The sequence below is a fragment of the Myotis davidii genome, unplaced genomic scaffold, assembly GCF_000327345.1.
Source record: "Myotis davidii unplaced genomic scaffold, ASM32734v1 scaffold8, whole genome shotgun sequence".
Taxonomy (NCBI): Eukaryota; Metazoa; Chordata; class Mammalia; order Chiroptera; family Vespertilionidae; genus Myotis; species Myotis davidii.
In genome coordinates this window covers 2,655,375-2,670,339 of record NW_006299520.1, presented here as the reverse complement: position 1 = coordinate 2,670,339, position 14,965 = coordinate 2,655,375, and the positions used below count along the sequence as shown (strand labels likewise).

Below are 14,965 nucleotides of genomic sequence, written 5' to 3'. Positions count from 1 at the left end.
GAATGGCAAAGTCTAATTTGATTCTAAAATTCTTGGGAATAATAAAGTGCTACTTGACTTTCTCCTGATGATAAAAGTTACTTTCTTAATATTAAAACCTAATCTATCTAGTCGTTTGTAGTTGTTGTTGCTGTTGTTGTTGTTATTTTTATTATATTAAAGGTCAGGATTAGTTTAAGGCAAGCTGAGACACAAGTCTTTTCCATACAACTGTACCCATTTAGGCAGATTGAACAAAGAAAATGACATGTGGGAAATGCAATTCTTAAAGATGCAGGCTGTCTTATAAAGTTCCCTTACTTTAGCATCATGGAATTTGTTTCGGATAAAGTGAGCTAGTATATATTCAAACCTAAAAAAAACTTTTAATTTTGCTACCATCTAGAGGCAGTTATTTCATGCATGCTGCCTCTGTCATACTTTCTCCAAACCTATTTCCAAAGTAGATATGAAACAAAAGGAAAAGGTAGGTGGTTCTTTGAATATAATTTTTCTGTACTTTCTTAAGGATTGTACATTCCCTCATGTGTGTTATGCATGTATTGTAAGATTAAAATATATTTATCTGCTATATAGTGCACCTGAAATCTGCTAGAAGATGCCAAAAGACTTATTTATTTAGATGGCTATTGGGGAATTGGGTGTTCTATCGGAAAATTTATTGTAGATATTCTTAAAGTATCTTTTTTATGTTTAATTGAATTCTTTGTCCTTAAGATAATATTAGAATAGCGTTTTCATTGTGTTGCATTCAGTTCATAAGACAGTTTAAATTTGGACTAATTATAAAACATGAAGCAACACTCCTTTTAACAACTTCATTACCTATTATTTGGATATTTAGAACACCAGTGTTTTCTTTATACTTCAAAAGTATTTTCTTATTTTGTCTCTGAAAACCTGTAAACCTACACATCCAAGCCCCAATTAATTAAAGGTATTTTGTAGTCCCATTTCATAAGCTACAGTTCTTTTTAAGTTACTGGTTACTTTGAGAAATATTATATCAACTCTTTAATAAAGGATGATCTATTGAGTATTTAGTTTTGTTAATTTTCAGTTGATGTAAAATTGTTTTTTCCTCAATTTAAAATAATAGTTTACAGACATACTATGCTATTTGAATTAGAAAATCATTAGTCACTTCTCAAAAATATTTTTAATTTTTTAAAAGTATTTTATTTATTGATTAAATATTTTATTTATTTATTTATTTTATTTATTGGTAAAGAGGAGAGGAGGAAGGGAGAGAGGGAGTGAGGGAGGGAGAGAGAAAGAGAGAGAGAGAAACATGGATTTGTTGTTCCACTTATTGATGTATTTTCGTATGGCTGCTTCTTATATGTGCCCTGACCTGGCATCTAACCCACAACCTTGCATATGGGGATGATGCTCTAACCAACTGAGCTACCTGGCCGGGGCTTCAAAAATATTTTAAATTTTATTGTTAGAAGAAGCTGCGGAAGAAATTGAATTGGTGGACAAGTCTGAGGGGGTGAGAGGTGGGGGGAAGCAGTGAATTAAATGAAAAAAAATTGAGTTACTTTCCAGTTATAACTTATCAACAATTGTGTCCTGTAATTGCATGGAGAGCCACTCTTACTGCAAGAATAAGAACATCGTAAATAAGCACATAAGAAGTCTAGGATCATAGGAATTGTGCTTTTCTAGAGAGGATTTTTCTTTAATTTTTATATGAAACATCTGTGTCTGTCTCCCTGCGTTTGCTCCCCTCTTCCCTGGTTTGCCTTCTTCCCACTCCTTGCGAAAAAGTCTGTTCAATACCCAGGTCAGTACTGCCACCTTGTGAATTTTTCCTTCATTTCATCTGGCCAAACCCTAACTCCTGTTGGTTGTCTCTGATCGGTAACTCACTGCTTTGGTCTTCCTCACATCTGCATGTCTTACCTCCCCGCTCCGGTTAGAAGCTCTTCTGGAGCAGGAGCTACGTGTCTTTGGATCTTCTCCCCATTAATGGTCTCCCCTCGATAGTCAATGCATTTGCATATTCGAGTAGTTCATATGACAGCCGTCCCTGACAAGACTAAAAAATTAAATCACTGTCTACTAGAAAAGAATTAAAAATTGGCTTTCGTGGGTTCTGATTCACATCCATAATTTTAGTGTGGGCTTTGCCAAAGAGATTGAAAACTTATTAGCTGAGGGTTTAGAATGAAATGTCATTTCTCCAGTTTATTATGTTTGATGGTCATGTTTTTTAAAACACATTTTCATGGTTCCTTTTTTATCTTTTTATTTTTGCAGCTTCTGTCATTCCTTCAGGGTTTGTTTACTTTTTACCACGAGGGATATGAACTCGCCCAGGAATTTGCACCATATAAACAACAGCTGCAGTTCAACTTGCAGAATGTAAGGCTGTACCTGTTCTCACTGCCTCCTCAGTGAATCGGATGGTCATAGCGCAACTAGGTTCAAACCAGGCCAAAGCGGGGAGTCTTTCCAAACCTTATCTAATACAGTAAAACCTCACTGATTTAGAAAAGCCACATTATAAATTTATTTTTAAAATGTTTTGATTTCTAGCTGCTGGTTGAAAGTACAGCCGGAAAGAGCCAATCTAATATTAGGAAAATGTATACAAGGAAATACTTATTATAAAATAAATACCGCTGAGATGTAGACGCCTGGACATTTGGAAACTTTTGCCTATACCCAGTGTTCTCATTACTTAACTGTGTGAACTTAGTTTTATTTTCTGAGAGGGCAGCATTTATTAATGAAAGGAAGGTTGTACTGTGGCATTCTGATGCCCCATCCATGTATGAAGTTACATATAACATATCTGATGTTTATTACTTTCAAATAATAAATTTGAACATGGTTTGAAATATTCAAAAGCAGCTGTTTTAAAGCTTAACTAAGAATTATTTACAAACATCCTATCTATTTCTGTCAGGCTTTATTCTTGTAAAGGTATCTAATCAATCCTTTTGATATCTGATTACATAGTTATATAATTACATAGCTGCTGAACACCCTATTAAAAAATTAGCTAATACATTTTCTTATTGTCAAAGCCTGACAAATAATGACCTTCCAGTTGTTCAGGGTTTTGTATAAGTGAGAAGTTATTTCTAAAACCCTGTCTAGTCCTCTGTAGCTAAAATAAATCGGAAAGCTCTTACTGAATTTTCGGTAAAAAACCTGGCCTTCACGGTTTATCTGAGTTTTGCCATTGTGAATATGTCCAATAAATAGAGCTATTGAGTTGGCGGGTCCCAGGAGCAATATGTAATTGGATTGGATTTATTCTGCTTGTGTTTTGAGTTTTAGCTTTTTATTTAACCTAGATTTTCTTGCAGAATTGATTTCATATGCAATTCATTCCATTGTTTTTCAATATGGAATGCATTTGGGCTTTTTCAGTAAATATTAAAAGAGACAATTATTATAGTTAAAGTATTTTTGTGACTTATCTTCATATTAAGTGTGATTAACTTAAGATTCCTGGGACTTGGCAACACGTAAGGAATAGGAAAAAAATTGTGATCCTTATGTTGGAAAGAGAAAAGTAGCAAAAGTGGCAATTAAGAAAATTCAGTTATTTTATTATGGGCCATAACAAAGTCTTAAGTTAGGCAGTGATGATTTTTATGTTTCTAATTATGTATTGCTGAGATAGCGTGGCTTGATTACAAAACATATTTTACCTTAAGTAAATTTGCTGTAATGTGAATAAACTATTTCTTGCAAACCTATCCTTTTTTATGAGTTAGTTTATATACTGACCTCATGATAACTATGTTGGGATTTCTGGAAACCAAGCTAAGCAATGTTTCTTCAAAAGTATTTGAAACAAGGGCAATGAACTTTGTTTTCAATAAGTGCTACATATTTAAAAACATGTGAATTTAATTTGTTTTTATTCCCTCCCCCCCCCAAAAAATATAAGTCCCTATGTATCTGCTTTTTAACCTTAGGCATTAGTGTTATAAAATTATATTGAGTGAATAATACATAATTTAAAATGCTATAATTGGCCACTGAGTAATAATATTAGAGTGGGAAATTGGAAGAAACACACAACATGCATACGCGCGAATGCACGCGTGCGCGCACACACACACACACACGCACACAGATTGAGACTGAGAAACCTGCAGAAGTTTCACTAAACCCATTCAACATCAGCCATAGGACTCAGCATAGCGTGTCATGGAGGTGGGTGAGTAGTGCTGAAAGAATTGAGGTTATCCTTTGCATAATTTGCAGTTTTGAAACTTTTGGTTCAGAGTTCCTCAAAACAGGTAGGAAAGAAAGACTGAATCTGTTATTTTTATTTACTCAGACAAGGAATAATTTTGAAAGTACTCGACAAGAGGTAGAGCGGCTGATGCAAAGGATGAAATCTGCCAACCAAGATTACAGGCCGCCCAGCCAGTGGACGATGGAAGGCTACCTGTACGTCCAGGAGAAACGTGAGTCACAAAAACACAACCTCATGTCTCTATGGTTAACGTTCTGTTCCCACGAGATGTGACTTGGTTAGTGTTCCTTCAGGTAGAGATGGAAATCCCTTCCAATTTATGGTATTTAGTCAGCTCAGCCACCATCACCACCACAGAGAGGAAGCTTTTTCACATCTCGCCACCAGCATCTCTAAGTTTATATTGTTGAACTTGGAACTTAGAGCCTTTTGCTAATGATGGGGCAACATGAATTCAGTTTTAGAATTTATTGTGATATCTAATCTCAATCTAAAGTTTGGTGGAAAATTAAAAATCAAAGACTTTTTCAGGATGAATCATCCCGGTGACTGTGATAAGTGTTCCCTTCCAACCGCATCATTTCATTGACTTCTGTGTTTTCTCAGTTTCCAGGAATAAAACTGGCAACTGTGTAATGTCACACTGCACCCTTTGCTTCTTGAGGTTAGGAAATAAGCATCAGACCCAATTGAGCATGATGATAATTGCCTCACACTAAGAAAGTTTATCTCACAAAGATAAATAAAAAGCCATTCAGAATTGTTTAACAAGGATCCTTTCTGCATGATACTTGTCACTAAGTGGGACCAATCTGTCGAAATCAACTCTCTATTTCAAATCACATATGCCCTAAAGCACCATTCTCATACTCTTCATGTTGAAGGAACAATTTTTTTTTTCCAATCCATCATGGACCAATGTCTTTGTAAAACACAAAAGCATGTGCTTGCATTTTGCAATTTCAAATTGCTGTAAAAAAAATGAAATGCTTATTTGTGCTTTCTGTATTTTTCACATTTATTGGGACCCACCAACCACATGAAATGGCACTGCTCTAAAGTCTCCCTGTCAGTACACAAGAGAGTGATGGAATTGTTTTGGTTAGTAAGATATTAAAGGGTTTGGGATGGGGAAGTTGGAGATATCAGGTCGGCTGTAAGCATTTCGACACAGAGCAACATGATCAGTAAAATGCAACCCAGTGTGTATTTGACGTGCTCGGGTAATGCTCAGTGATTGACTGATAGTATAAGAAAATAACGATTTGATCTGACAGACATGGCCGACATTTATTGCTGTGTAGACTAGATGGTAGAGGGCTGCTGGCTCAGGGGAACTGGGTTCTGGGAGTTTGTCTCATAACTGTCTACTTTGACAAGTCTATTTTCAGGTATTGAACTGATAACTCTAGTGCCCCTCCTGGGAAGGCCCCTAAGGAGTGTGGCATTTGAGGCTCTAACAGGCAGACTTTCCCTCTCTGTTTGGCATCCTCCTTTTTTATGTTGCCTTCTTGCCCCCAAGACACTTTCTCTCTCGATTTTCTCTGTATCCCCTGCATTATTTGTACAGCTTTAGTGAGGTACAATTGACATATAATAAATCGCACATACTTAAAATGTACAGTTTGAAGGGTTTTTGCCCTAAGTATGCACCTGTGATACCATCACCACACTCAGCCTTCAGAAGTGCTCTCCAGCCCCGATATAATCCCTCTCTCTTTCCTTTTCCCATTGACCATCCTCCCTCCTTCCCCTTACCTGGGGATTTAAAAAGAAAAATTCATGGATTTATACGCCTTTGGAATTATTTTTACACAAGGGACACATATCCAAAGCCCCTTTCCACTGCGAACCTTTGAAAGCATTTATAATACAAAAATTCGACCAGTCCACGAAGACATATCAATTGGGCTGTTGCTATCACAGAGGATAAGTCCTGTGGGGAACAGAAAATGAGATGAAGAAATGGCTTCTGGGTGTTTATTCTGTAGTGGAAGGCATAAGGCAAACTCACGCAGTCAGCAGCCAGTGATCAATAGCAGCTATCGGAGCTGTAAATGGAGTGACAAATGGAGGTGGCCGCAGTGGGGCAGAGGCAGATCATTGCAGTCAGGACACAGAACTCCCCGTTGTCTGGGGATGCGGTTGCTATGTTACCCACCTCTGGGCACACATTACATTGCATTCTAATAGGCTTGAGGATAGCCTGGGCTCCAGAGTCAGACAGAACTGCGCTGGAATGCCATGCCTGCCCCCTGTTAACTGGGAGGTGCTGGGAGGACAGCTTTCTGAGCTCAGTCTCCTCATTTGTAAAAGAAGGAGATTTATACTTATCTTCTAAGGGTGTTGCAGGAATTGGAGATAATATATGTAAAATGTCCCTGTTATCAGCGGTGGTGCATAATACTACCACTATACATACCAGGAGCTCTTACTGCTCTGTGCAATTTATATTTATCTCATTCTTAATTCTTAAAATAACTCTTGAGAGGTAGCATTCCCTAAAAAGAACAACTCCCATCGCATGCCTTTATTGATGAAGGAGGTAGTACCATGTGCAGTTCTAATGCTCTGTTTGCTTATATGTAAAATGGCATTATAAAGTATTACTTAAAAAGTTCTTAGGTTGAATTTTGGCACTTAAAAGGCATTCCATAAATGTTCATTTCCTCCCATTTTGTAAGCATCATCTTGGCAACCTCACACGATTACTGGGTAAGATAGTTAAACATGTTTTATTTTGCTACTTTAGAGCTATAATAAATTTTTATTTTCCAAGACTGTTTTTTAAGGACTTCAGATTGCTGGTGTAACAACATCTGCCTGGGCCCAGTGCCAGGCAGACCTTAAAGGAAGCAGCACGTGTGTGCAGCAGACCTGAAGATTACAGACGCTTGTGATGCTGCACTTATGGTGGAGGCAGGAAAGAAAAACTAAACCGAGGTCTAAAATGTCATCAGAGCATCACTGTGGCCATACTCGATGGCTAATACTGCTTCCTACGTCGCTGAGTAGTAAAGTCACTGTAAGGATTGCCATCCAGCCACTTCCCACTAATCAGCTCTAAGCCTTTAAGTGTTTTACACCACACGGAACAGAATTCTCAACAAGTATTGTTAAGTATTATAGTGTAAAATGTTCCCCAAACAGAATTGAAGTTAATTGCAAAAACCTTTTGCGATGACGAAGTGTACCGCCAAACCCCACCTTTTTAAAATCTGGAGCAGTTTAAGCATTAACGCCACAGGACACCCAGGGCACTGTTATTGCGGAAAAATAAATTCAAATGGCTCGTGAAACACTTTCCTCAAGAGATGCACTTTCACATTCACATTTCTTGCTTCTGAATATATGGTTATGAGACCACGGCAGCAATAATATTGTACATAATTGTTGCTAGAAAGACCCAGGTGTTAAGCAGGATAGAAGCTGCCTAGAAAACAAGCTCCGTCTTCAAGGCCCTCAGCCACTGTGACATTTGGATCCAGGATAATTGGCTTCCCTGTGTGGAAACTGAAGGTCGCCTACCTTGGTCACAATGCATCCCTCCACCCTGGCCAACCAGCGGCCGTCCATTCCTTAAGGAGAGAATATAGGACTGTACGGGGAGTGCTGTGGGAAAGGGTTGCACAGTATTTACGGGGGGAAAGGGAGCACTATCCATATAAAACTTATACTATAAATAGTGAATGAAACATTTTCATTTTAAGAAGTTATTTAAATTCACTTTTTCTTTTCAGATTAGTGGTAAGAGGAAGTAACTCTAAGGTCAATAAAGTCTTAAAGAAAGATGAGTGATTCTTTCCTTTTCCCTCACTTGTCAAATATTTATTGAGTGACAACTATGTATCTGGCCCTGTTCTACGGATTAAGAATGTACCAGTCAGCAGAACATCACGCTTTCCTGCTCCTAGAGAATTAGAGTCTAAATGCAGAGACAAGCAATAAGTAGGATGCATCAGGAGAATTTAGTGATAACTTCTAAGAAGAAAGGAAAGCAAGAAATAGCAGGTGAGGGTGTTGCTATGTGAGCTGTCTCAGGAAAGGCAGTACTAGGAAGGAGACATTTAGGAGAAGTCCTGAAGGAGGCGGCAGTGCAGGCCATGCCCATGTCTGGAGGAAGAGGCGTGCAGGCTGCTTCAGATGCCCTGAGTAGAAGTGCATTCGCTGTGCTTAGGGATCAGCAAGGGGCCAGTGTAGCTGGAGCAGCCTGCATGAAGCGAAGGGTAGTAAGATGTGAGGTGAGAGCCCTAGGGAGGGGCCTTGTGGGACGTCACGGGATCTTGCTGTTTCTCTGGAGTGATACGGGTTTGATTAGAACTAGAGGGTTTTGCACAGAGGGGTGACATGACCTTGCTAAATTTTTAGCAGTTTCAGGAACAGAAGGCAAGAAGGAGACTAGCGATAGTAACTCAGACTGTTACTCCTCATGCTTCCTACTTCTATGGGATGTAAGTACCACTTTTACACATGAGACAACTGAAGTTCAGACCTAAAGGAACTCTCGAGTGTATAGTCAAAGCTTCAAGTTAGGCCACGTGGCTCAATTCCAAGACACTACCCCATACCACTCTTTCTCCATACTTGCTTTTCTCATGCTCATTCAGTAAAAGTTCCAAACTTACATGGTCTGTGGAAATGCTCAATTGTTTATTGTAGCATCAAAAAATGAACAGCCCAGCTGGTGTGACTCAGTGGTTGAGTGTCACCTATGAACTATGAGGTCACAGTTCGAGTCCCAGTCAAGGACACATGCCGGGTTGTGGGCTCGATTCCCAGTGTGGGGCATGCAGGAGGCAGCCAATTAATGATTCTTTCTCGTCACTGATATTTCTCTCTCTCTCTTTCTCTCTCTCTCTCTCTCTCTCTCTCCCTCTCCCTTCCCCTCTGAAATCAATAAACATGTATTTTAAAAAAAGCAAAACTGGCCGAAACCGGTTTGGCTCAGTGGATAGAGCGTCGGCCTGCGGACTGAAAGGTCCCAGGTTCGATTCCGGTCAAGGGCATGTACCTTGGTTGCGGGCACATCCCCAGTGGGGAGTGTGCAGGAGGCAGCTGGTCGATGTTTCTGTCTCATCGATGTTTCTAACTCTCTATCTCTCTCCTTTCCTCTCTGTAAAAACTCAATAAAATATATTTTTTAAAAAAAAGCAAAACTGTACAAATGGGAAAACTAGTCATTTATTAACAGTCTGTGACGTTTGTTTCCTTGCATTAGGACCACTTGGTTTTACATGGATTAAACATTATTGTACGTACGATAAAGGAAGCAAAACATTTACAATGAGTGTTTCAGAAATGAAATCCAGTGGGAAAATGGTGAGTTTTTGTTTTTATTTTTAACTGAGGTTATTATTTAAGAAATGGACAAAACAAACTGATGAGCAAAAATAGACCCAGAAACATAGAACATTGAACAGACTGTCAAACCTCAGACGGAAGGCAGGGGAGGGTGGGTAGGTGGGGTGGGAAGAGATCAACCAATGAACTTGTATACATATATGCATAACCCATGGGTACAGATAATAGGGTGGTGAAGGCCTGGGGAGTGGCCAGGGCGGGCTGGGAGCGGTCAATGGGGGAAAAAGGGGATACATGTAATACTTTCAACAATAAAGATTTTTTTAAAAAGAATACAAAATACATTAGAAGTTTTAAAAACAAGAAAGAAATGGAAGTAAACAAAAAAAACCTTGTTTTTCTAATAAACGTGTACACAATTTTTAAAAATTGAAAAGCCAGAAAGGTTTCTCTCACTGTGGTGAGCTTGATGAGTTAAAAAGAGTGGCCAGGATTTTCCTTTACCATGGCCATGGCATGCTGATAAGCAGCTGAACTAAAGGCCGGGCCCCGATGCGCCCTCTCACAACCTGGCAGGGGTTTGTTACTGTGCTGTTGCATGGCCAGTAGCCCAGGAGGGGCTGCCAGTGGCTGGACCAGGCCCAAATCTGCATCTTTTCCCAGGTGGCCTCTGGGGTGGCTGCCTTTGCCCCTGGAACTTTCTCATCTTCTGCCCTGTGTGCTGTTTACTGAACTGCTGGCCCAGCAAAGATTCTCAGGAGAAATTGACCAGTGCCCATTCCCCCCAAAAGTAAATTAGCCACTAAATGTCTCACATGGCTAGTGAACAATATGGAACATAGTGTACTTTTTTAAAGATGGTTTGGTCTGGCCTTATTTTAACAGATTAGAAAATCAAGATGGTAGAAAGTAAGTGACTCGCCCAACTAATTTGTGGTACAGATCATGGCAGGTAAATGTTGATCCTTGACACATACTCAAATACATCAGTTGAAACTTATTGTGCTTGGGCATTCATTAGAGTCTAATAATTCAAATGGAGAGACATACAATAAAGGACAACATGCCAGAGAAAAAGAAACTTTAGATGGCCACCATCATGAGAAGGCATTAAATGCTATAATCATGCCTAGTTTCTTCTCTAAAGGGTTCATAAGAAAAGCTATTGTCAGAAAGACAGTTTATGTGGCAGCCAGTGAGCTAATATCAAATAGACCCCGCCATGTAATAAAAAATTAAAAAAAAAAACCAAAACAAATAGACCCCACCAAAGTTCTGTTAGTAAATCTATGACATTTTCAATAGACAAAAGAATTATTCAGACAGTAGGTAAGCATTCCCCTTAAAATTGGCTGGCATGTCAGGTATAGAAGAAAATTCTAATTTATTGAGCCAATTTTGGATCCTCTCCAAAGAGTTTCAGTGTTAGTAGCAGAGTAGCAATTGGTTACCAACAAAGCAATCACATGGTATGTATGATAACAATAGCATCATAGCAATTGTATACCTGAACTTTATTATTTTGATAGCTCTCTCGAGTTTTTTAGCCAGCTATCATTTAATATTATAAGGATCTAATACACAGACACAAACAATACTAATCTCTTAGCAATCTGGGAAATTTTTTTCAGAGCAATGGTGTTGTATCCTGACAAACATTCTGGATATCTATCTAGTCACATTACTGTGACTGTTATTTCACACCTTTTCTAAATTGAACTCCAAAGTCATGTGTATTAGAGTGCACGTTACATTATAAATAAACCAGAGACCCAATGCACCAAATTCGTGCAAGGGGCTCAACCCTCGAAGCCCTGGCTTCATCCGGAAGGAGGTCCGGAAGGTCATTCAGCTGTCCGATCTAATTAGCATATTACGCTTTTGTTATAGATACGTTGAGGTGGACTAGACAGCCATGTCACAGAATCCTTTGAATGAAACACATAAATGCAATGAACCTATTAATGAACAATTTGGAATGTTATACTAGTAATTGGACAGTTGACATTCGGCAGAAAGTCTTGTTTGTAGGACATGGTGTCATTATGACCTTGGTATATAACCTGTGTGCTCTAAGCTCACATTTCAGTGCCGCGCTTTTAGGTGGAAGATTGAAGGTTTTCTGCTTCCCCTGGTCATCGTGATAACAATGTGTTCCCCTTCTTGTTGCAGAACGGCCTTGTCACCAGCTCGCCAGAAATGTTTAAATTAAAATCTTGTATCCGACGAAAGACAGATTCAATTGACAAACGATTCTGCTTTGACATAGAAGTAGTTGAAAGGTTTGCGCTTTTCTTTTTACTTCACATTTAGTTGTTTCTGTGTTTAAATATGAAGACAAAGCAGCATGCAAGTGCTTGTCTTCCAGTCTCTTTTTAAAAACAGTGTGCATATTTATTTCATTTCTTTACATATTCATTTGACAAATACATATTGCACGATTCTTCAAAAAAAAATAATCAGACACAGAATGCTAGCAAAAAGTAACATAACTCAAAGCAGAATCTGGAAAAATCAGTATAAATGACAGACAGCATTAGGGGAAAGTGCATGCCGGGGACTTGGGGACCCCGTCACAGTGAAGGAGCCCGACAGCACGGCCCTGGCTCCTGGGTCAGCCTGTTTGGAGGCGTCAGTGGAGCCTGGGGGCCTTGCTTCTAAGGAATAATAAGCTGGGAATGTCACAAGCTCCTTCAGCTGGTGAAGGGGAGTGTGCGCCCTGTGCCAGGCACCTCCCAGGACTCGCTCAGCCACAGCATATTGGGAGAGACGTAAATGTTGTGCACCCGAGTTTATAATTTAGTGGGGATATTTAGCTCTGCTGCTTTCTGGTATCAGTACAAGCTGAAGAGAAACAAAATGAAAAGGGGTGTGCTTCTTGATTTTTTATCTATTCCATGGTCACGATATGTATTATAGCTTACGTGTACCATGGCTTCTAACTATCTAGTAGGGCAAGACCCCCATTCTTATGCTTCTTTAACATTGTGTTACCTGTTGTGGCCCTGTGTTCTCAGATGTTATGGATCTTCTTATTAAGTTTATCTTCCTCATCAAAACACTCCCTTGGGATTTTTGACTGGAGTTAAGTTTTTTAAATAACTAATGGAGAATTGAACTCTCCTTGAAGATTTACATGTTATTTTTTAGATGTATTTTTAGGTATTTTCTTTTTATTAGTTTTGGATAGAATTCTTTTCATTAGTGAAACTCTTTTTTCGAAATGGTTGAGATTACTGTCTAGAAAGGCTATTATTTTTATTTGGTATGGACTGATAACCAGTGTTGTTGTTGAACTTATTGGTTTTAATAGTTGCGTGGTAGGAATTTCTTGATTTTCTATGTAGACAAACACCAACATGTTAGTGATTTCTCTCTCTTTTTTAAAAAAAAAATTAAGCCTTTTCTAGTTATATAACTTTGGGGCACATGGTTAAACTATGCCTTAGTGGTCTCATGTAAAATAAAATAATAATTACCCACCTCAAAGGAAACAACAAAATGCCTGGCACATACTAAACAGCCAGCAAATACTGATCATTGTTATTTTATTTTTGATGTTGTTACACTGGTTCAAAGATAAATTACCTCGATTTTTACATATGTTTTTTCTTTTCCTGTCTAATGACCTGTTTCCTGTTTACAGAAGAGATGTATGCATTTATCATAGTTTTAAGTCATTCCAGGTTTTTAAACGTACAATATTTAAGTGAAATTTCCTATTAACTAGGTTAATTCTCCTTGTTTTCGGATTTCATACCTTTTTCTCTTATATCAAATTCCTCCCTCCCTTCGCTCACTCTGTCTCTCTTGAAGTACACCTTATTTCAGAATGAGTTCTTGGGAGATAATTATTTTTAAATGAAGTAATTTTAATATTGTGATCATGGTGCAGATAAACCCTTTGGTTTTAGGATCTTCTTAATAATTAACTAGTTATGGTCTGAGGCTTTCCACCCTGCTATATACTCATTGTAATTATATTTAGTGACTAGATTGTACGACATTGGGGTCATAATCTCAGTTATCCTCATCTTGTAGAATGTTTAGGTGGTTTTGAGCTTGGGTGAAGGTAGTTATCATCCTTTTAAGTCATTTCAGGGGAAATAATTTGGAACTTCCTCTTTCAGACAGACTTGTACTTGGAACACTAAATTATTTTACTACCTGTGATCATTAGAATGAAAAATATCTGTTTGTGGGTGTGGTTGTATACAGTGATTTTTCTGAAAGATATGTGTAAGTCAATTTTGTCCGGAAGGTCATTCTCTTTTCTATTTCTTCTCTCTCTTTTCTATTTCTTTTTTCTCTTTCCTGATTTTTCTTCAAATTTTACTTTTATACCTAAGTAAGAATTTTAAAAATTGCAAATGTGTAAAGACATAGCTGGAATAAATTGAAAATATAAAATATTTGTTTTTATTAGGCATGGGATCATCACATTGCAGGCCTTTTCAGAAGCCAACCGGAAACTCTGGCTCGAAGCCATGGATGGGAAAGAACCAGTAAGAACATAACACATTTTATTTAGGTTTTGTTGTTCTAATAATTACAAAGTACGTGAAAAAAATACATCTGAAATTTTTATATATATGAAAATATTAAAACAGCAAGTCTGAGGAGTACATTTTGTTCTCATCCATATCCTTATTTTTCTAATAGTTATTTTGATGTTGGCATGATAACTTACAGTTACTAGGGCGTTTTATCTAAAAATAAATAAATTATTAATCACTGTCTGTTTTCTTTATGAAGAACATGGCTTTAGATGGTTAGGGGATGAGCACACAGAGCAACTGTGAGGCCACAGTCTGTCCCTTGAGAACTGTCCTATAGGTGGCAGAGAACCTGTGAGCAACCTTGTCAAAGTACTTGTGTCACAGCAGAGCTGCACCAAGTGTGGTCTCCAGGCCGTGAGACCATCCCTCACACAGTCACCTGCGCATGATGAGATAAGCGCAGAACTCATGATTAAGCATCTGGAAAATTTTGTACTAATTTGAAGAGGTCATTTTCTATTTGTTGAACTTAACAAGAAATTTTGATTTCATATCTATTCTTTATTATGTTTATGATATTTAAATTTTACTGTAATTTACAAAAATAGCAGTCAGTGGTAGATTGAAAATTAAAACGATTAGATTTTTCACCACTTAACTGAGAGGCAAGATCTGACCGAGAGCAGATGTAGGAGCCAGCGTGGTAGCTCAACAAGTACACGTTAGGATTGTATGCGCTGAAAAGAACACACTAAGCAGATCGTTTGAGTAAGGAGCAAGCAGGTAAAACCCATCATGAGATACTTTATCAAGAAGGCTGTTATGCATTATGTTGGGAATAGGATGGCACTCGTAAATCAGATGGTAGAACTCTACCCAGGGCAGGACAGCCAGGGATGAAGGGAATGGGAGGCAAGGATGGTCACAGGATGGGGGG

The 14,965-nt window shown here is 38.3% G+C and overlaps 1 protein-coding gene across 1 annotated transcript in view; it reads left to right on the top strand.

Annotated features, from left to right (window-relative positions):
- ARHGAP42 (Rho GTPase activating protein 42) overlaps positions 1 to 14,965 on the top strand; it is a 208,959-nt gene that overhangs the window by 144,416 nt on the left and 49,578 nt on the right. Inside the window, exons 6-10 of the mRNA XM_006775261.2 lie at positions 2,266 to 2,370; positions 4,310 to 4,439; positions 9,447 to 9,547; positions 11,702 to 11,811; positions 13,956 to 14,034. Coding sequence (XP_006775324.1) covers positions 2,266 to 2,370; positions 4,310 to 4,439; positions 9,447 to 9,547; positions 11,702 to 11,811; positions 13,956 to 14,034 — 525 coding nt within the window. The remainder of the gene's footprint in view (positions 1 to 2,265; positions 2,371 to 4,309; positions 4,440 to 9,446; positions 9,548 to 11,701; positions 11,812 to 13,955; positions 14,035 to 14,965) is intronic.